The following is a 24092-nucleotide window of genomic DNA, read 5'->3' on the forward strand; positions in this document are numbered from 1 at the left end:
ACTCATACAATCCTCACAAGGTCAGGAAAATGCTATATTTGATGTTTCTTAGAATTAATGCAAAATACAAAAGATCTTAGCAGAGCTAGTTTGCACTGATGACTCACAGCAGGATGTATGCAGCCGACATGGTCGTATTAGAACCATCTCATGCTTTAACTCCTAAAAGAAGATGATTTTCATTTGGTTAGCTAGACTTTAACCAGTCCAGGATTTAGTTACCTTGCCAACAAGCTCATAGTTATATGACCCCCTTCTACTGCAGGTAAGTGAACAATTACTAATAATAACTTTAAAGAACATTAATTCAAAAAAAAAGATTGGAACTAATGTTTTCAATGTGGAAAAAGTTTTACGTCTCAATTTTTTTTTTATTACATTATTTTAGATTTATTTGTTTGAATGAGGTTCTGTCAAATATGGAGAACACTATGTATAATGATGTAAAATGTAAAATATTGGTAAGAAAGTGGAATGACTTTAAAAAGAAAAAGAGCAAAGGCAAAAAAGTTGGAAAATGAAAGAAGACACTGTTAAAGCAAAGACTAAAGCAATATCCTGGAGGGAATGAAAGAGTCACAGCAGTCGTGACAGGGGCTGCGAATAGATGCTGGATGGGGTCAGTCAGTTTGATGGACTGGAACTGCTGCTCCCCTCCAAGACTTGAAGGTTGTGTCTCTTCTCTCTATTGAAGACTAATCACATTTGAAGAGAGTGGGGAGGGAGCCCGACTGCTAAGCCCTTGTCATGGTCCAGATCCATTTCACTTGAAGCACAAAAGACTGAAAATGTGAATATAGCCTAAGCCCCGCACTATGTGGTGAAGTGGTCACACATTGATGTGTGTATGTATATATGACAGCTTAAACTCAGTTGGATTAGAGAGAGTATTTCTAAAAAAAATGTCTTCTTGTGTATCACAAATTCTCAGTTGGATTCAGGTTTAAATGCTTCCTCTTGAATTTGAGTTCAGTATTTTGCAGCCTGCGTTTGTTCTTGTTTAGCACAATGCATCTTCCCATCAGCAGCATAATCTCCTTGCTGAAGAAGAGCATGCCCTCAGTGTGGAAGGTGTGTTCAGGTTAATTTGCACTGCTTGTTTTGCTCCAGACACAGCTAAAATCTCTCAAGGGATTTTTGTGAATTAGATTATATAAAATATAATCTGGTACCATGGATCAAAGGGTGAGATTCATGTTGGAGCTGTACATTGTTCTTTTGTTCTTTTTAAAGTTAATTATCCTAAAAAAAACTAACAATATTGGTTCTTTGGTAATATTGTGATAAAATGGGAAAATATTCAAGGAGAAATTAAGTGTTTTGGAAGTCACTATGAAATGCATAACATTTTAATTATACACACAAAAGTCATGCACAATCTTTACAACCCATCTTCATTAGAGGTCAAACGCATCCTTTGGTGTCAGTCTGTGATGCACCTGTTATGGCTGCATGGGACACTTGGAGCAAATGCTGTCATGTAAACGAACAGAGGCTGCCCATTTAGGACAGCTGGCCATGGCAGGTCACATGACTTTTGTCCTTGCGGTGCTGTGAGTCCCATGTGCGAGGCCAACGTTCTTCTGTAATTTCTACTCCCTTTTTGTTTGGTGAGGAATTGACAATAAAACGGGTTTTAAGTTAACAAGGTCACAATTTGTTGAAACAGTTTAAGCTCAATGCTTCAAAAGAGCATTAGCTAAAAAAAAGTGAATGTACTACAATTCAAGGCTACAGGAAGGGGTGTCAGGATGTAATACAAGGCAGCGCATGATTACTTATCCAGGGACCAAGTGAGCTTTATGACTACATGTGAATATAGGTTTGTTTTGTGCTAAGAGCCGAGGTGAGATTATCTGCATTTGGACACTTGTGTTGTCAGGATATCCACAGACTTTTTCATGAGGCTTGCTCAGAGACATACTGTCACAAGTATATAGCTTCGCAGCTGCACAAATTAGCTTTCCGGAAATGCACTGTAGCTCTTCACGGCACAACTTTCTCGTGTTGTTTAGACTATCTGTCTTTCTCATTGCTGTCTTAAAGGGAATGTCCTTTGGTTTTCATTTGTAACGGATCTAAGCGTTGAGCTGTCCTTCTTGCTTCACTAGGCCGATGATACATCAAAATGTAGTATGTCTGGGGGAATCCTTGCAGGGATTCAGTGTTTTGTCTGCACAGAACCAGTACACGCTTTGAAATTTCCCATCGATAGGCTTAGACATGGCTACCTGGAGCTATGACCTTAATACGAAGGAATCAAGACACCGATTCAGGGTAAAAGACAAACTTGCATTCAGTATGTGACAGCACCACACTGCAACACTGTCCAGATGAAATATTTTAATTGTATTTAAAAAAAAAAAAAAACAATAGAAAAATCCATTATATTGCACTTGGTCACTAAATTGCACTTTCTCGTAGTACAGCTCTTTACTATGACCCTGGTTAATGAGTGAGTGAGCTCTTTGTTGCAGGTTGCAACCCACGTGGCAATCGGTTGTGTGATTCTTTACTAGATTGCTTTATTTCAAGACGAGTTCAGAAAAATATTTTCAAAATAAAAGCCCCCAATTTCAAATACCTAAATCAAACCTGAATCAGAAGTAAAAGTTTTAGTGACAGACATTTTGAAAGGTCCCTCACCCCCAGATTTTATGTGTTACATATGTAGGAACTGTACACGACTAGTAGCCATGTTGGACGCTACCAGCATAAAAGTAGCATCCAACATGGATACTAGTTGGACCTCTCCAAAGGCAGGATTTTCCACATTTATTGTTACATCCAGTAAAGATGTGTGAAACTTTAAATGTACGTTAAGTAACTATAATACCTTGTGTAACCTTAACAGATACAAAGTGACTCTATTCTCTCTTTGCCGCTCTTCAAAATGGGAAAGACGAGTGAATATCTCATTTACGTAACACAGAAGTGTGTTGATCTTCACAAAATGAGAAACTATTGTAAAAAGTAACAACATCTCAACCAGACTTGCTAATATGTGCATCCAGAGTGAAAATACACAGACAGTGGGGAGTGTATTTGTAAAGAAGGGGATTTTCTAAGGCTTTTTGCACATCTTTATCTGAGGTACTAATAAATGTGGAAGGTGTTTTATGTTGTTTCATGATGGGAGGCCTGTATGCATTTTGGACATTTCTTGTACATTTCAAAACATACATTTGGGGGTTTCAAAGTCAGTGTGAAGCATCACTAAATACCCGCTTAGTAACAAGTTCCCTGTCACTACTACATCATGAGTGTTTCATTTCTTCATTTATGTGACCCAAGCTGGTGGTTACAAAGTGTTTTTTTGTTTTTTTTCACTTATGGATTACTATTATATACCTTTAGCTCTGTATGTATATATCTATATAGCCCTTCTGCTTTTGCTGCAAGTTCAGTGCACAGTTGTTTTGGGTGCTTCCTGAATAAGCAGAGTTGCCTGATGGGGCTTGCAGCAGAATGACAAGGTAGATCAAAGACACAAAACATCTCTGGAAGCATTAGATGGACATTAAACAAGGCTGATTTTGCTACTTTTTGTCAGAGCTCCACTGCGACACGTCAAGTGACAGAGAGGCAAGGCAAACTCTTATTTGACTTTGAGAGAAATGTGAAAATATAATTTACTTTGAAATAATAATAATAAAAAAACAAATGTTTAAACTTTGTTTTTTGTAGAAAATACTGCAGAAATATTCAAACATCGCCCATGTTGATAAAAAACGAGAATACACTTGAGAATACTTGTTCTATACTTTAAAATATTATACCTGCTTTATCAAGAGATTCCCAAGTATTAGGCTGTAAGATTTCACAGTACTTTGTTATAAAAATGGTTATTATTTTTCTAAAATATAGTTTGGGAACATTAGGAGTCGGTCAGATCAGTAATCACAACTGGATGGGGGAAATTGGCTACACATAAAGCTACATTAGAAACAAACAGACAAAAAAGATACACAGAGGGTGACGATGTGACGATGTGACTGTGCTAAGCAGACTTTCAGCCAGGGGCGAAAGGTGAGCAGCATGTCGACAAATATGGCAGAATGGGAGAGGATAGTACAGAGTTACAATAACAGTGCTGATTCTCTGGTGATTACTGTACTGACAGTCTTTTTATGTTTCTCCTCTTTTTCAAATATCTGTGCTCTACTGAAAGTGGAGTTGATGTCCCATCAAAGATTACAGCTTCCTTCAGGCAGGACCCCTCTGCATGTCTCCTCCACTTGATGCAAAGAAAATGGCTCTAAAGTAGAAGAAGAAGAAAAAAAAGACAAAGTGCATACCACTGACTGGAAGATTCAAAAGAAGAAAATTAATTAAAAAAAGTAGCTTCATATTTACAGAAAAGGGTGTAAAAACTGCTTACCTAGAGTTTGAAGCTGTCGATAATGTCCAGGAAACGCGTCAAAAAAGATTAGGCTGAAATGAAAACATTTTGTGTCTCTGCTCCCCCCCAGCTGACGTGACAGTCTACGTTCAAAGCCTTATGTCAATTGGTGTCCGACAGCATCCATTCACCCTACTCGTTGGTCCTCCGTCTGGATATTCCTTTAACTGCTCCATGAATAACTGGAGATGTCGATGTGCTCCCAAAAAAGATGGCTTTTTTTTTTCAAAGGCTTTACATTTGATTCAAAGGAACCAAAGTTTCCAGCGAGCGTGCTTCTTGGACTCAGACTTGGACTTGCGCTTTGGGGTGGAGGTGAACACCTCGTTGGAATAAGGCAGAGCAGGGCACTGTCGACTGTCCATGGGGCAAAGTCGCTTCATCAAGGGCTGCAGCTTATCCTCCTGTTGCTTAAAGTCCAGCTCCACGCTGCAAGACAAACACAAGGAGTAGATTGTAAATACCAGCCTGATATAAATACACACACACTAAGATAAATTGGATGTAGAAATAGCCTTTGTTTCATTTGATTCCATTTCATCTATTTTATAGATGAAAATAGAAGGCGTCAATTATATACGCCTTCTATTTTTTTTAATATAGTATTTTTACTTTGCTTAAGTTATAAGTTATAAGTTATAATTAAAAAAACAACAACTTGTGTGTTCATTGTCAGACATGTACTTGTTGCTCGTTTTCATCTTGTGCAGGTTTTTTTGTGGAGTGCTTGCTTCTGCGTATGTTGATGCAGACTTCCTGTACTTTTTGCCTTCTTTACTTTTTTCAGTGCCGGTTTTTATCTGTTTTATGGATAACCTTTTCTGTTAGAGCAGAATTGTGTTCTGAGTTTTAACCATCTGATGCAAAGTGTTCCTGTCAGATGAAGGAATATTGTTATGCTGAACAGGAAGTGAGTCGAGGAACAACAAAGGCAAAATGTTTACTGTCATGACCTGCAAACTAATGAAATACCATTATCACTGTCCAGTACGAAGCACATTTTCACATAGCCAGTAAGAGAAGCCCTTGAGAGTCTTGTTAGGAGTCACAGTGGGTATTTCCAACCTAAGAACCTTGTATTAAACAGTGACTGACTTGACAACTGATTTCTTGTCAGCTCTAATTAGCTGCACTAAAAGGGAACAATGACGGCAAGGGAATAACCAAAAAATTCTCTGATCCTATTTTAAAGCAACAAATGGCTAGTTTGGAAACTTTTGAGAATTTCACCAGGGACAATAATCTGGTTTTGAAATAGTTCAAACAGGTTAACATCAGGCTTTTGGAAACCAGTAAGCTTAACTACGCAAAACATTTGCGGACTTTGCTTAAAAGTTTTTCTGCAATGTTCAATGTATATTCTATAACTGATTGTTATTTGGATTGAGTGTGTATAATACGTAGCCTATTTTGATAGAACTTTATTCTGTATAGTTTAGAGAAAATCCACTTCATTCAAAATGCATCTTGCATCATTCCAGCCTGAAAGAACTACTGTTCAAGCAACACAACGAGAAGTCCAAAGTTATGGTGGATATTATCCCCATAATGAGTGTAAGTAAACCACTGCATGTGGGATATTTAACACTAATGTTTGTGGTCTTAGTAATTAGTAACTTTAATTGTATCAATTCACTGCTGTTTGAATAGAGGCAACTGGTTCAAATGAACTGACAGATCCCAGCAGAACATACTGGCTGCAGCTCAACGTTTCAGAGACTCCTTTGAAGTAAGAGAGTTTCTCTGCCTTCTCCAACACCAATGGGCTTTTCCTGCATAGATTATATTTGCATAATAATAATATTTTTTAAAAAAGCCAGGATTTTGGTTGCTCCTGACATCAGACCTCAACAGCCGCGAGTGTAATCCCAGTCTGGTCATCGTCTGATTTTGTAGCGGCGCCGTAGCTGAACTATCTCTCCGATTAAATCTCCCAGGGCTGGGAGAAATGTGGGACTTAATCTCATCCAAATGAAACTATGGAGAGCCTGAGCAGTCCCTGATTAACTGGCTGTATTCAAGCAAAGGGAAAATACACCATTGTTCACCACTTCCTCTCTCTTTATTGCTATTGATTTCTTGTATATTGCTGGTTTGCCTAATCTTGCTATGTGCAATTTATGCCTTACAGTGGAGATAATAAAGAATTAGCTATCTGCTTGCTATGTGCACTGGAAAAGTGATGACCATAAATAAAGTTTACCCAATAATCAAATTTCTGTTTTGGATATTTCAATTGATTGCCGTTTGCTTAATTTTCTCCATTAATGCTAAATATTTTACACAACAGACTGGAGTGACTTCAAGGACTTACAGACCTCACCCCTGACATTCTGAGGAATAAGAGGAGGCGAACAAACAGAAATAAAGAAAAGACAGCGCAAGGTCAAACATGCAGTCCTCTTCTCATCTGCAGACGGAGAAACGGACATTAACGTGCGAAGATTGCCCTGATAGGGCAGCCGCTTTGATAGGCACAGTAATTAGTTTGCTAAAGGATATGCTTGACTCAAAGTGATATAATGAAACTGGAAACTGTCCTCACCCCCCGACAATAAGTGTCAGTTAAGAGCAGAGCTCTATTAAAGCCTCCAGACGAGCGACCTCATTGAGGGCTGGATTGGCAGGCTGAGACCTGCTTTTCACTGTGTTAGGTGATATGAAAAAGTGAGACAAAAATCGTGTAAAGGCCAATTTATTGCTGCTTTAACCTCGACGTCACTCCTGGTTTAAAGGAGCCTTTTCACGTAACTCGATTTGATCAGAATTAAGCCCGTTCTCCTGTAATTTCATGTTCACTTCAAGTGAAAGTCAATTCTCGTAGGTCTCCTGACAAGTGAGTCCTCGGAAATGAGAAACTACGTTTTTTTGGCGATGCCTGTATCTCGCCTGTTCATTGCTCATCTCTTAATAATACGCGCATTATGCCCCCTTGCACCTTCTCTCGCTTTCATGGCTGCGGATGTTTCCCCTCTGTCACACCAGCCGTGCACATTTATAACGACATTCAAATGATGTTGACTTGACATGCAAGTCAAGTTTAGAGTAACATCGGTGTGATGCAGTGCAGAATAAGCTCAACAATTATTCAGCAGTTAATCACTTGGCAGATCAATGCGATTTTTCTACACCGGGTGCAAACTTCTGAGAGAGAAGCCCAGAACAGCGCTGCATGCTTCATTTAACACCAGAGGGCAGATGCTTCGGCAAACAAAAGCCTCATATCTAAGATCATCTCTGTGCACAGACAAATAGAAGCAGTTGGAGACGGGAAACCTTCCAGGGCACTCCGAAAACCATATTAATCATCCCCTTATCTATGCAATGCGAGGGGCTATTGCTGTGATCAGTGGTGAGTTGTTTGTTTGTCTGAGCACCATTCAATAATTGCTGCTCCTGGGAGGGATTTTGCTACCGGGTGTCTTTGTAAAACATCCCGCCAACTATTTTCTATTCTCAGTGCTTTAAACCTAAAGCTGCCTTCCTTCCCATTATCCTCTCTCTTCCTTTGCCATTTTCAGTCCGAGCTCCATGCTTGACAAAAAAATAAAAAAATAAAAATAAAATAAATGAGCGCTGAGAGCACCAGTTTCCTGGTGGGTTATTTGAAATAAACTGCCAGGAAATTACAGTGATTTCCCTCGCGGGTTGTCATGTAGATACAGGACATCTAATAGAAAAAACCTCTTTTGTATGTTACGTAGAGAAAAATAAACCTATATTTATCAATGAGAGAATAATTTAATGTGCTTTCTCAAGAAACCAAAACGTTTTATAACAGGGGTGTCCAAAGTCGGTCCTCGAGGGCCGGCGTCCTGCACGTTTTGGTTCTCTCCCTGGTGGTGATAACCACCTTTTCAGCAGGTCAATGTTCCTCTTAGGCCTCTAACAAGCCATCATTTGATCCAGGTGTGTTAAACCAGGGAGAGAACTAAAACATGCAGGATGCCGGCCCTCGAGGACCGACTTTGGGCACCCCTGTTTTATAACATAAGCTTGTGATTGTGCTATAAAATTATACTCTGTGCCTGGAAGATACATAATACCATAGCTTTTATCATATGTGAAATGTCTTTCTCTTTGTCATAATTTTTTACTGCTCTGCTTTGAGGTTTCTATTTGACCTAAAGCTCTGTTTAACCAGTTATTTTGACAAATATGAACTACATTTGATCTGCTTTATTTCAAAATATTAACAAAGCACAAATTAAAAATGGTGGAAGCTATCTCCATATACAAGATGCAACATACTCCTTATTTTTGACCTATTGGAACGTTTTTTTTTATTTTTATCCAACATTCATATGTAAAATTAATCTAGCAGCTGAAAACTGTAATGGTGAGTTCCCAAAATAATATTTTTCATTTCTGCATATTGACATCACAAGAAAGTAGTAATTACGTTTGCAATGGACTTTTCCCTCCACTTTACTGAACACCGTCATAATAGTTATCCAAGTAATATTTGTCCTATAGTCTCATCCTATCCATCCTTATCTCACCTGCCAAATGCTTGCCCTATTTGTTGCGATGATTAATGCGACACTACTCAATAACAAAGGTAGGAGGAGGCTGTCAGGGGAGAGCCGGAGTCTGGACGACCCACAGATTGACTGCTTTAGTTCTGCGGCTGCCAGATTCCTGAATTTATTGGACGTTTTACATGCACGACTTCTTTAAAATTCAACATCATCCTCTAAATTGAGTGACACACTTGGTGGTCACAATAACAACGTAGAGTCCCCGTCTAACTTAAAGGAGAAATTGTCATTAAGTCTCTGTTTTGGACTGGTTCTAATACGGCCCACCTTATTAGTAGCCGGTCCTCCTTATTAGTGTCACAGAGCAGTTTGTCCAAGGTTGCTGCCCTGCCAGTAGTTTAACCGAGTCAGTAAAGAAAACTTTAATAAGAGGGCCACTGGTGATGGGCCCTCTTATTAATAACAGAGCAAAGCAGAGTAAAACTGAAGAAGAAAAAAAAAAAGACACAATAGAGATGTATCCGTACACCACAAGTGTGTATGCATGCATACACACTTGGAACACCAGCATTAAGTCTTTGCAGCTGGGTTGTGCAGCACTATCTGCAGAATTTTGCTACTTGTGACAGTCATTTTGGCAGAGAGAGAACTGTGATGGATTACCACCCTGGTTGCAAAATGCTCAATTTTGTTCAGTGACTGTAAAAGTCATTCCGTTAGACTGTAATAAACAATTATTTAATGATACATGGAACAGATAAAATGATTATCTCATACTTTATTAGTCCTCTGCGGAGAGCATCTGTAGTTTCGTTATATAAATGGCTTCCATTTAGAGAGAGTAAACCAAGGGTGTAGTTTTTGCTGCCACGCAGTCTGTTCCCAGTTAAACATAACATAAACATTCACTACACTGACACATTTAGTCTTACCAGCATCCTATTGGTTAAACAAAAGAGAGAAACCGCAACACTTTACAGGAAACTAGTCCTCTATCTAGTCAGAGATAGTGTGTTGGTGTGACAAATCTCCATCATATGGCATCCACACATTCCTTTGGTAACCCCATTTGCCGTTTCTGTATCTGTAAAAAAGGTTCACCATGTCTTACAAAAATTAAACAAAATCCTATGACACAAATAATACACCTCAGTGGCTTTTCTCAAGAGTGGAGATATTTTCCTTAATGTATTTGCCATTGCCTGACTATTTAAAGCCTAGTTGCTGAAAGCTACATTAATTGCTAAACTCTTAAAAAATAAAAAAATCACAAATCAATAGAGCCATGTTTAGTCAATAAGAACTGAAATTTCACAGACAAGCTGCTTCTGTGTCACAATGTGCATCTTGATCAAGTCTTACTCTGCTTTGCTGCAATAATGCATTATGATTATTGCTCAGTTTATCACATTGACATCATAGCAGCTGAATGCTAGCTGAAAAAGAACTCACATATTGCCATATTTAAAGAGAGATTATTTAGCTTTCCTTTGTAGCATTTTGCTGGGATTAATAAAGTTCATTAAACCGAGCAGGGGGGACCTCCAAACAAGCATGGGCTACTTTAAACTTAATTTATTTTGGTGCTATTTAACTTTGCTTTCTAAAAAGTCATATTTAGGAAAATTGCAGTAAATGAAATAAGAACCACTTTTTTTTTGTCCACCTGTTCATTAACCTGCTTGCACACAAAGTTAATCAGCAACTCACAATGCACCAACACAATGTATTTAGGCTCCAGGACACGGTGAAGGAAACTTGCCAAAAGTCAAACAGAACATTAAAATGGCAAAAAAACAAACAAAAACAAAAAACAAAACAGGAATTAAAGCGACTTTGAACAAATGTGGTATATGGTTATTGTTACCAGCCGAGCTGGTCTAAGCATTTCTAGAAACTGCTGACATTGTGGGATTTCAATGGTCAGCCACCTCTTGGGTTGACAGAGAACAGAGTGAAAGCACATCCAGTAAGCGCCTGATATGTGGACAAATATGCCTTGTTGATGTCAGCGACCTCACAATCACCTCGGATGGGTTTCAACAGAATGCAGTGCAACTTGGTGAGGGGCCGCAAAGCAAAAGCAAAGCATACACTGGGATCTAAACAAGACAAAATAAAGGATCTTACTGACCCAAAATTTAAACTTTAGCACTGAAATAAGATTTCCAATGAGTATATAGAGAACAGAATACAAAGAAGAAACAAAGAATCTCAAATTGAAATAGTAAGTAATGTGCAGAGGACAATGAGTGACATCAAAAATATCAACTCAAAACGATCTGAATACATCACCAAGGTGACTGACAAAGCACAAGGAGCCTTAGATCATAACACTCAGAGGACTGTTTTCATCATCTTTTTCAGTCTGTGGTATAGAGATCTAAAGCAGTTGTGAAGGCAAGTGAGAGGATAATCCAGTATAAGTAAGGCACACAGAGTAAAGAGACAGATGCATATAAATTCTGTATGCAACCAGCGAGAGAGGCTTTCTAATTTTTTATTTTTTTTTAGTTCAAACCTTTATCTATTTTTTCCAACCCTTTGTTTTACCAAAGTCCTAGAGGTTTGCTGCTAACTTTGAGTCAGAAACAGCAAAGATGCAATTAGGCAACATAAAGAAATACTATGACATACCTTTCTGGTATAACAATCAATTCTGATATGATTTGCTGCTCGAGAGGGGAGCCAGCTACGAGGTCTGCCGTCTCAATTTCCTCTACCATTTTCTAGCTCATTGAAGAGCTCGCGGTTCAGAGTTGGGCTTTGGTTTGGCAGAAAGAGGTAGAGGGTGTTTGGGACAACTCGCTTTACTGCCTTTGGTCTTGTTGACTCCGACTTCACGAGTTGGGCGAACATCTGGATGGCTGACCGCCTCATGCTAACAAGTGAACTGCTTACTGTTGGCTCTTAATTCAGGAAAGTCCATCTGTTTAAAAGCTTTATTTAGTTCAACATGTACAATGTCCTAATGACTGGATAAGCAGATCCAGAACTTAATGCTTAATGCTTTGCTTTGGTCAGACAAAAGGCAAGTCCTCTAATATTAATCTTGTGACATTAGTGATGGAAAAAAAAAAAAAAAGATCGGACTTAGATGTAACATGCTGTTCAAATCTGATATTTATTGCATTTCGGGGTCAGCCATCCCGTCTCTCTGGGGAAAGAGGAGGGCTGCTTTTAGATCCGCTGTCGGTGCCTGTTGAACATCATTCTCTTATGATGACTCAGGCTCATTTTTCAGAGCCTCGAGTCCGTTTCAAATTTTTTATTGACTATAGTACAGCATCTCTGTTTAGTACTGACATGGAGGTGTGGCTGTCACTCCGCAGATCCAAGTCTCTGCCAAGTTTTTAAGAGCTATCGACAGAGAACAGCGTTTCAAGTCTTCTTCTGCTGCCAACTTCACACTAAAGCTTCTGAACAACAACACAGCACAAAAAAGGTCTTTAGTCATGCATCTTTATTAAATCATCATTCCTTATCTGTTCTGATTCGCATTGAGATTTTCATTTAGACCCAGCTCAGATCAGGCTCTCAAGTGTGAAAACTACAAGGATGTTGTACTTTTACATTTATTTTTTTTTTTCCTGCTCTTTAGGACTTTTTGGGCGCAACATTCCAACATGCAAACAATCTGAGTACACTTCCATTTTAGTATAAGCAGAGAGTTAAAAAGTATAGCAATACAGAACAATTGTTTAGAGCAATTGTGTCAGAGCTACACAAATTACTTTAACAAATTGAATGACCAACAAATATTTGTGCGCAACATCCTCCAACTCGTAGGATGAGAGGACACCCAACACTAGGTCTACAGTTTTTAAGAAAATAAACATTTTTGTTTTTACAAATAGAGCAATAGTGTCCCAAATCACACACTTTTTAAAAAATTAGTTGCTATATAATCTTCCAGTTTCATGTTACCAATGCCAAAAACAATCTGAAAATTTTCTCTTGCAGTGCAATTGGAATGAGTTTCATAAATCTCAGAATACAAAAAAAAATAAAAATCCAGTGAGCAATTATCCATTTTAATTTCAGTCTGTTTAACTTAGATTTCAAACAAGACTTGATAACATTCAGTCCAAATTAATTAAAATGTTGAATAGTCATTTTGCCAGCGTTATCTGGTGTTTTGTACCTGCTTCATTTTACTACCAAGCACCCAAAGGCAGCCATATTAAAAGTGGAGAATCCCTCAATGATTATGCAGCCGAATACTTTTGGCCAGCTTGACAACATCCATGAAGGCAGCACATTGCATATGCTACTTTCACATTTGCAATCTGCACTTAAATTACATTTTGACAGATTATTTTCTTTTTATGCAAATGAAAATATTTCCACCCCTTAAATACTTAAACATCCTTTTAGTCAGTTATTTCACTTTTTACTTGTTTTTCTTGCAAGTTTTATGCAAGAAAGACAAGCAGACTCATGAAAACCTGCATCAAAGAACATATGAGGCTTTGATGGAAGGACCTTAATGCAGACAAAAACAGTTTCACTGAAACAGGGAATCCTCAACCTTAGAAAAACTAAGATCCAATTGGAGTAAAAGTAACACAAAATAAATAAATCACAGGAGAAGCACAAGCAAACATTGTGTGAATAATAGAATGATCTGACTAACAGCGATATTTGCTGGAGAGTTAATTACTAAACAAGGAGCAGGTGGTTGATTAGAAACAGCGTGCAGCTGTGAGGGAAGGCGAGTTACTTGATGAAGAACTGAGAAAATGGGAGAAATGTCTGATGAAACACACAGAAGATAATACAAATACACAAGAACTAAAATAAAGCACATTAAAAAAAACTAAAGTCTCAAAGATCGTGACCATAGCATCATATTCTGTGACATGAAATCATCCTATTTTGTCTTTAAGATATATTAAAGATAAAAAAATCTTAAAGACATTTAAGATGACCTTTTGCAACAATTGCAAAAGGTCAATCTTCCTCCACTGAGACAGCATGGATGCTTTACTTACATTACTGGATTCACCATTCATTAAGTTTTTCCCAACATAACCTCAACATCAGCTTTGAACTAAATGTTGTCTACAGTGTACATTTTTCAATGTTTCTGCATAAAGCTACTTACTCATTTTGGCAGTGAACTTAAAATAATGTATTTGAACTTTATTTTGGTTTTCTGGGTACTTTGCATTGATTTAGATGGACTGAATGAAAGTTAACATTTTTCCCTATCCTCAGGTGAGGATTAGTTTTTGTATCAAGTAACAAGACTTTCAATTCAGAAACAATTTTTTTAAATGTCAAATGCACAATTTTTTAGTAATCGGCCTCTCAGTCGTTTTTGTGTGCTTTATTTATTTTTTTTATTATTTTACAAGATTATTTTGAGATCATTCTAATATCTACTATGATGTTTGTTTTTGCTTAATTTGTATGTATTTAACAGCAAAGCCTATCTAATTAGGATTTCTTTTAACCTATAAATTCAGGAACCCGGGACATTCCTTAATTTTGCACCACATTCTTCCCCCAGGACGACTTAGTTTTTCAAAAGCAGTAGCCTGTGAGAAATCAGTGGTTTGTCATTCCCTTCAAGCTTGTATGAAATAGAACTTTTGCTTTCAAGTTGCACAAGGATCTTTCGCAACAATCTGGGTTAGTTTGACAAAACTGACTTTTGACATAATCATGGTAAAAGCCTGAATGTGTGGTTTGAGGTTTTTGAGGTAATTTTAAATACGTTTTTCCTCTTACAGAACTACACTGTAAATCGTCCTTTCATCTTTGGGCTTGAGAGAGCAGCCCAAACAATTTTTTTGTTTACAGTTTAGATACAACCGATTACGTCAAAGCTTTTATCCCGCAAGATTACTCCGAGCTTATGTTGGTTAAAAACTCACACTATTAGATTAAACTTTTTTTTAAATGCAAAATAAAGCATTATTTTAAAATGACAAAGACATTACAGATAAAGGTCAATTCAAATCTAACTGTAAATATTTAAAGAGCCTTATGGGACCTGATGATTTACACCGTGGTCACAAAACTTCCTACTTTATCTATATAACTTCCCACTTCTCTGTAAATTTATGTTTCTGTCACATTGAGGCCATGCAATCCTCAGAAAGCAACACAGCAGTCATTATTTATCTCACCAGAGACAGGAGTAGTGCTGAACATTAAGTTCCAATATTTTCCATAATTTTACAGGAGAAATTTGAATAACATGTGCTCACACATACAAATATTTCTACTTTAAATATGTTCAACTGGTTACTATTTGTGTTGCTACTTTAATCGACCAGTACATTTTATCATTTTATAAATTTCTCACTTTGTGGTAAAGTGTATCCATTTCCTTCACATCATTCAGAGTCTATTCAGTATATTTCTCAAAAATGTGAGAAATTTGAGGCGCCGATCTATGTTTTCGCATCCACCTGAGTAATGTGTAGTTGCGCCACTGCATCTGTCTGTCCCCAATGTTGATTGATTGTAGCTACAAGCTTCTTTAACTAAAAAGGCTGCATGTTGCTCAATATATTTATTATCTATAAAATTATATATTTTACTAAGAATGTATGCAATACACACACAGAAAGTAGTGCATAATATTAAAAAAATTGAAAAAATTACTGACTTTTTTTTTTACATTAAGTAAAAAAAACCTCTTTTTTTTCTTTCTTTTTTTAGAAATTAGCAGAAGTCTGTGGCATGGAGTTGTCAGTGTGCGTGATCAGGTTTCCGCCTGTTTTTCGACACAACTGCCTTTAGGAGACCAGGCTCTAAATGTTGTGGTAATGCGTTTATGCTGCAGAGTCAGGGCATTTAGTCAAAGATGATGTGAGGCTGGATGGAACATAATACAGGGCGAACATTGACAAAAAACAGATCCAGGCTTTTCAAGACCTCCTGGCAGGACAATGACCCCAAACATACAGCCAGAGCTACAATGGAATAGATTTGATCATGGCATAGTCATGGGTTAGAATGGCTTAAAGTTCTCATGGAAATCCTGTTGAAAAGCTGTAGCAAGATACATTGTGTTACAAAGTATTATGTCAGGTGACCTGAATGCAAGCAATGCCACAGTTCAAATTTCTATATTTGTTAAAAGTAAACAAATAAAAAACACACACTTTTTTATATAATACGACTTATGCCACTTTGTAAGGGTTTATCGGGAATTCTATGTATGCCAAAATGTAAAATTGTTCAAGGGTATGAATACTTCCAATAGCCATTGTACATAAAATAGTGGAACCATTTTGCCCAAAAAACAATCCCAGATACATTAAAATTGATTTTAGAGTGCTTTTGTTAAAGTCAGTCCATTATGCAAAGACGACAGCTTAGCCGTTTGAGAATGGAAGAACCTTAATGTAACACACAGACAATGGTTTAGATTTAATGCAGCGTTAATGTATGTATGACTGGGCGAACCTGTAAATGATGCAGGCGCTGTTTCGACACGTATCACAGTTGGCCGTGTCTTGTCCCGTTTTGTATGAGAGCCTGCAAAAAGAAAGAGAAATGTTTCTGTGAATTATAGTCGCATTTCCATATGTCAACAGCGATGGGCGTGAGCAATCAGATTTGTTCTAGTTACAGCTGAACTAAAACACACTGCACTGTTGATCTCTTAGATTTGGTTAATTGATGTGCAGATTTGCTAATTTTATCTGGTTGAGTTATCTTGCTTCGCAATGGCAGTGCGTTATCATTTCTGCAGCACAACTTGCATAATAGAAATCTTCACAGTCTGTGCTACTCCAGACTTTTCTCTCATCTAGCAATGCAATCACTGTGCTAAAAGCCCTCTACAAATCACCTGCAGCAATTCAGGTCTTCTCCCCGAAAGAAAGAATCTCCTATGCACTACACGACTGTAATTGCTTTAACAGTCTCCATCTTTCAAACTCATATTATTCATAACCTCGAATATAAATTTCCTTAACCAAGTGCAATCATTGTTACTGGCACAGCATGCGAGTTACTGCAGTAGTCTTTAGCAACATCGGAAACATCCAAGAACGGTCGCGTTCAGGCCCTACATGTAACTGCATGCTGTCACGGCGGCCCTTCGCCCTGATGGATGACATGTGGCGGAGGTCGACCCCGCCTGCTTACGATGGCATGGGAGGTGACCTCATTGAAGAGGGGAACAGATCTGCTCCTGCACAGATCGAAAATGCTGATGAGCGCTGAAGGGCGACAGGTTTATTCGCCCTGCCCGGTTCTCAAATGAAGGGTTCTCCAACAGCTGTGAGCAAGGACAGGAACTCGGCGCAAAGACAAGGACTGCTCCAGAGATGCGCAACCTGGATTTATCTTTAGATTCGTGTCATTTAAACAGCCTCTCTCCGCTACTCACCACAAATAATAGTCACTACACGTGAATGTAACACAGCCATTCACAAAAGGATGTCCATGACCGAATCTACTGACAATGAATTGAAACCCAGAATGATGTACTGCTGAGGTGTTTGTTCATATCAGTTGTCCTGGGACACGGTTTGCGCTCAAGACCCCCCGCCTATATACCTGCTGCTCCGCCTGCCTGAGCACTGCATAATGTGAGAACAAAGGTCACCATCTTGAGTGGCCCTTCATGTTTCATTTATAGTGCAATGCAGTGTACACTTACAATTTTTGTAGCAGAATTGTTGTCATCTATCTATCTATCTATCTATCTATCTATCTATCTATCTATCTTTGCACCATCTTTGATAATAATATTTCAAGGAACATAGCCCCTATAAAAACCTCATTTAGTTTTCCCCTTCACGTATTTTGCTTCTCAAATTAAACCTTGCGTGTAATTGATATACTTTTACCCAGGGGTGAAAGTAGTTTTAAATTCTTGGGGGTACTATGACATATATATATATATCTTTGTGTGCTTTGGAGTTTCTGTGCTGATGAATTTTTTTGTGAAGCGATAAAAGCTGGTAGATCTTGAATTGCTACAAAATAAAGCTGTATTTCCTTCAGCCCACTGGCTGCAATGTTGACACCTTGAGATGCCATGAGACCTAAATCCTGAACATCATGGCATGGAGTGCAACCCAGTTCCAGTTTTCCATGTCTGGCATATAACCATTCATTTTAGCTTTTAAACTGGTTATATTGATCCTGTGTCCAGACAGAGGGACAATCAGTAGCCCAGCATCATGACCTGTTTGTTCTGAAGATCCTGCAGCTTCCACTTCTCTTCCTAACATGGTGCCTCCTCACCGATTTAACAAACAAGTATTTGTTTATTAAATACTTAATGAAACATATTTACTGTATTTGATGTTTGTTGTAAATGACGTATACTCACAAAGAACGAGGTAATTAGTTCAAGTTTATCGTTTATTGAACGTTCAGAAACTACAGGGGCAAGACAAAAGTAAAAAAAGATAAAACAACCTGAACAGGTGGTCAACTCTAAGCCACTCGCACCTTTTTACTCTCCGTCTCTCATTTAAGCACACCCGTTGCTATGGCAACCTCCTGCGCTCCACAAACCGACCCGAGATTACGTTACGATATCAGGTTTGCAGGCTTGATATTTATTTTTGCGAACATTAATAAGCGCTCCCTGAACACAGCTGTGGTTGATTAATTTTAAACTCCTGCTCTGCTCGTTATTTTGATAATGGAACCGAAACGCACAGAATTGCGCAACACCTTGTTGAAACTATAATCACTGAGATTATTATCGTTGTTGGGTCATTAATTTGAGTACGTTTTGTTGATTTTTTGTCGTTGTTCTTTAATTAAGTTATGAACGTTTTGATAAGGAGTCAGAGGAGGACGTGCTGCTCTCAGCGTCCAGGCGGCGTTCAGTTTGTCACCTAATGCTGAGATCAACTCAAAACCTTCCGCGTTCGACAGTCTGCGCCCCTTCTCTAGCAAAGCACGAACAGTTCAGAAACAATATGAAATGAGGAAAAAAGCTATTTATTAACTGATTAAGTCGTATTTTAGATTGTTCTTGAAAAACTAATCAGTTACGGCTGATTAGTGGCTCTACTCACAGCTGCACAGTGAATCCATTGATTTTTTTTTACAGCAGAGAGCCGCTCCTCTCTTGAGGGTACTGCGTACCCCCGCTAAATCTTTTAGGGGTACGCAGTACCCTGCCGTACCCCCTTACTTTCATCCCTGCTTTTACCCCAAAAATTCTAAGGAAAATCCTAAAAGAAGTGAAACATGCAACAAATAAATGGGTTGTTTGTGCTTCCTATTCTTGGGATCTCGCAGAAAACCTCCACAAGAAAGTCTGACTTCACTAAATTTAAGGAGATGCGAAACATATGGTGAGCACCAATCTCCTAATCAGTTTCTTGCTTTCAGAAAGTTTTGTTTTTATAACAAAAGAAGGGGGGGGGAGCACCTATTGATTCACTGACATATGATGGACCAGTGGTAAATATTAAAAACTACAAGAAATTTCACCATCACATGGTGCTGTGAGTACAGTCAGCTGCTGTTTGCGGATGATTCGATGTTGTGCCAGAGCAGTCAATGTCTGTTAACTTTGCCATTAAATCCACAAGGCTAAGCAATATCAGGCATGATAATCCAGACTATGGTGAAGATAAAAGCTAAAAGTTATGATTTAAGTTATTTACATCTTAATCGAACCACTCAGTGACTGATCCAAATAGCTGAAATACCTCCTTGGTATGCAGCCAAAGTCCTGCTAATGACCTGATTATTTGCCTCAGGTGTGTTGAAGCAGACACACATCTAAATTATTTACCAGCATTTCAATCAATAGTAGCTTTATATTTCAAAATTTTAAAAATAATTTTGGCAGAAAGTCAAAATTACTGAGGAAAGATTGTTTTTCCAGATCTGGTTCTCAACAGAAAAACACTGATTAATCATATGTTGTCTTCTCGTTAATTGACCAAAACAATTGTTATGATTTTAGTCATAATCAAGCAGCAGCAGCTTGCATCCACACCCAACATTTAACCACTTGTTAAATTTGCTCCTCAGGCTTTTTTTTTTTTCCATTAATTTTTGATACAAAATCAGGACCAACTGAAATAGGCACATTTAAAACAAGATTGAAAGCTAATTACTGAACTCTTCTGTAAATTGCAGACATTTTTTTTTTTAATTCTGCTCAAGCACTGCAATGACTGCAGTAGACAATGACAAACAGGAAGGTTTCTATAAAGAAATGTCAAAATATTTATTGCACCCTTTTCTCTAAAATAAGGAGAACAATGGAATAGATGGTATGATATGTTGGTAAAAAAAATAATGACAAAAAAATCATTTTACTTTTTAAAGACTTGCTTAGAATCACTATCTGGATCTTGTTCCTGGTCACGTATGAAAACATAGCTTTTTATGTGCAGATTGTCTTCAGTTAAATGCAGTTAAGACTAAAATATTCTGCTTAGCCCAGTTTTTACAAGAGCTACCGTCCATTCTGGCCTGAACCGAGGAAGCTCAGATGAAGTTTTGCTCCCGTCTGGAATTTTGTACGCAGCAGCTGCTTGGCTACAGATGACCTTTCCCTTTGACTGGTTCATCGATATAAGTCTTATTGCAGTGAAACCGTGAGAACTTTTACTTCCTTTAGTCTAGAATCTGGAGATATTACTCATTAACTAAGAACATTTGTTCCCACTGGGTTCATGCAACGTGCCACACAGGGAATTTAAGATTCAGAGTTTTTATACGGAGCAGCTGTAATAAGGAATGAGTCAGCGGCTTTGAAAAGTACAACCTGTCTTGTTATTCTTTTTCATTTCCTTTTTACTATACACCAAGCCAGAATATCCGTTTAGGATTAAATGCAACTATGTATTGCCCTACAAAAATATGTATGAACACAGGACTTATTTTTGTAAATGTTTGTGTGTTTTAGCTATTCATGTGTGGCTGTGATCCTTAAGTCCACCAAATGCCGTCTGCTCCAGTCTTTTGCTGTATGTATCGACCAGCTTTCAGCCGGCCATTCTACCACATAAATATGTTTTGAGTTAAACCACACCAACATAGCTCTGCCTATGTGTTGTGGATCATTGTCCTATTGTAAGTCTTTTGCAGGCTTTAACAGGTGTTGCTCCGATATAGCCCTTCATGGATTTTATCCAAGTATATTAGATCAGAAGAGCCTGAACACATGACCACAATTTTCAGATTTGTATGTTTTGATCCAGTTATGAACTACTGTGTTGTTCTTACACAAACAATTGCAATAAAATACATCAGATTTTAGATTGTATATTTTACAATTGCTAAAAAAAAAAAAGAAGAAAAAAAAAAAAAGAAAATCAACAATCAACTTCTGGCACTCTTAAAAACAAGAGTTGTTTTTACAAAACCTAATAAAGTCACATCACCAGCCTCTGAACGACAATGTTCAAAACTGGATTTCCTATAAATATAGGTTAATTTTGTGTATAGGATGTTCTGATGCTCCAGTAAGTCGGCCAATGTATAAAATATGATGCTAACTTCAGAAAGATGTTTTAGCGTTCAGCAGAGATTTAGAAAAGCCTATCCGACTGTCCAGCCTTGTCAAAGCAGAAAATGCGGTTTGTGAATGTACCAGAGAAAGTAATCCAGCAACGCCGGCTCACAATGTCCAAACACCGCACACCGCAGATGCTAAAAGCAGGCAGAGTTTTGTAGAGATGAAAGGCAGGGTTATGAGGTCACACTAATTGGGCCTTTAAAACAAAGTCTCACAGTGGCACCAGGGTGCCTTCTTCTGTAGTGGGAATGAGTAACTCTTAAATAAAATTTGCCCTGGATTCATTTGGATTTTATATTGGTGTTGTTTTAAGAGCCTGGCTGTGAACAAAGTTCTAGAACTTTAGTTAGCCAATATAAATTTCACTCTTGATATGTAGAACACATTTAATGAGATTAGGGTATTAGAGAAGGATTACAGTCAACTGACAATGTGGAGAAAAGTAACCTGTTATTGCCAACAATACCAAAATCAAAATCAGCTTTATTGGTCAAGTTCGTGCATACAAATAATTTCACTTCAATTCAACTTTACTCCCAATCTATAATTTAAATATAAATATGTACACTTCATGTGGAATTTCACAACTCACACATTCAACTAGACAGGTTTTCATGTTGTGATTGTAAAATCTGTATTCTGGTATTTACTCAAGCATAACTATGAAATATCACCAAACTAAATCCACTATTGTTTTGTGATAGCCTCTTTCCCAATAAAACAGCTTTTGGCCTTGTAAAACAAACTCAGGAATACCTTGAAGATCATGATGAGGGGCTCAAAAAGGTTTCTGACGCCCGTCTGATAAGATGTGAAAACATAAACAGTGGACAAGAAGCAAAAATATCTTGCCCTTCACTTAAAGTTTCCCAATAGCTTTGTTAGTTTCTCACTCCCCCTAATTGCAACAGAGCGTCATGCTTTTATCTTTCAGGAAATAAGAAATATTTTCTTGCAGTTTTGCAACAATATGTTGGTTTGTTTCTTGCTTGCTTAATATTCAGGTTTCAGTTCAAGAACAGCTTGAGGTTGTCCTTTTCAGATTCTCGAGGCATCGTATATTTTTAACCACTGCCAGTGACTTTTACACCTTTTACTGATTAAGCTTTCACAATTTTACGTTGGACCAGTTGTTTGCTAATTTGCAAACAACTGGTTTGCAGCCACAGTAGAGGGGCCTCCTCTACTGTGGCTGCTGTTTTTTTTTGTCCGTTTGTCAAAATAGAATTGCCCGACTTCTGTACAGATCGTAAACATGTTTTTTTTTTTTTTCTGATTTATTTTGAAATGCTGTAGGAGACGATCCTGTTTGCAGTGGCACACACAATTTTTTTCAACTACTGTCATTTCAAATTCATTATCCTGGTGAAGCGTTGTTTCTGGTGAAAGTTATTTTCTATATGGAAAAAAAAGTTACGGCCAGATTTAGTGCATGATTAGTAGGCTCCTGCAGTACTTGATGGCATGCAGAGAAGATCATGCGATGATTTGAATCAGTTGTTCTGAAACAGAGATATAGCTAAAATATGCAGGGCACGAGTCCCTGAGGACTGAAGTTGTTAAACACTGGTCTAGAGCAATGATTAGAAGATAGCAAAGTGAAGCTGAGCTTTTGTGAAGAAGCACCTAAAAAGCAAAATTATTGAAAACCAACATGGATTGAAACAGCTACAAGTTGCCAAAAAACAAAAACAGACAAAAAAAAACTCATTGTCAGGCCTAAAGATTAATGTTTATACGTTGAAGAATAGATTACTTTTTTTCCCCTTACAAATGCCAAACAGATCATTTAAAAGCATTTTGGTATTTAAGTGTATTTGTTGTATATCAGGACTCATAAATCAATTTAACTACATCTAAATACTTGAATAGGTCATGTTTTCTTATGCTGATGAGAAAATTACAAAAAGGGAGTTTCAACAAGACAACAACTCCAAACGCACCAGTAAGTGAACAGCATCGTGACGACTTAATGAAATGAAGAGGTCTGGCCAATTCTGTAACTTTAATCCAATAGAAAACCAGAGGGCTGGCTTCTAACACACCGTTTCTGAGCCAAAACCAAGAAATGCTGAGGTACTGTGGAATGTAGTCCAATCGTCCATGTCCAGAATACATGTTCGTAAATCCCAGAGGATGATTGACTCTATGAGCTGCAGATTTAAAGCTTCTTTCATAGAACATGGTTCTGAAGCTAAATATTAACTCAGAAACTAAATAATTTAGCATTTAATCACACAGGAAATGTTTGATTCTGAAAAGAATTAATGCTGATGCAGCTGTTTTCTTTTTTTGTGTTTTGGTTTGTTTTGATTTTACCAGCTTAACCTCTTTGCTCTATTTCTCTTGAGGGATGCGTTTCATTCTAACGCTTTTATAATGTTTAACCTTTTGACTTTTGCTTTTATGTTTCTCTCTGGGACAGTGCCTGTATTCATCGTAGGAAAGCCTACAGTCTTTGCAGCCTTGCATTTTGATGCGGTTTTGAAATTATCTTTAGGTCTGTGTGCCAAAAACAGGACAGGTCAAAGAAATGAGCATGCAAAATAATCAGATCTCCAGAGGCAGTTGTGGTGAACAATGTCTAAAGAAATTAAAGCAAAAGGAGCCCTGAAAGCAGAATCAACAAAATAAGGTATAATAACATCTTCCCGGACAAAAAGAAGTTAATGAAGGCAGGAAGCCATTACAATATGATGAATGGACGATGGAAAAATGAAATTTTACCTGAGCTATT

General features: G+C 37.8%; 1 protein-coding gene across 1 annotated transcript in view; it reads right to left on the reverse strand.

Moving 5' to 3' along the window:
* Positions 1-2328: 2328 nt before the first annotated feature.
* Positions 2329-24092, reverse strand: part of insyn2ab (inhibitory synaptic factor 2Ab) — a 35642-nt gene continuing 13878 nt past the window's right edge. The window contains exons 4-6 of the mRNA XM_017308766.1: positions 16309-16380; positions 4382-4831; positions 2329-4258 (exon numbers count right to left, since the gene is read on the reverse strand). Coding sequence (XP_017164255.1) covers positions 4648-4831; positions 16309-16380 — 256 coding nt within the window. The 3' untranslated portion in view covers positions 2329-4258; positions 4382-4647. The remainder of the gene's footprint in view (positions 4259-4381; positions 4832-16308; positions 16381-24092) is intronic.

The sequence above is a fragment of the Poecilia reticulata genome, linkage group LG15, assembly GCF_000633615.1.
Source record: "Poecilia reticulata strain Guanapo linkage group LG15, Guppy_female_1.0+MT, whole genome shotgun sequence".
NCBI lineage: Eukaryota > Metazoa > Chordata > Actinopteri > Cyprinodontiformes > Poeciliidae > Poecilia > Poecilia reticulata.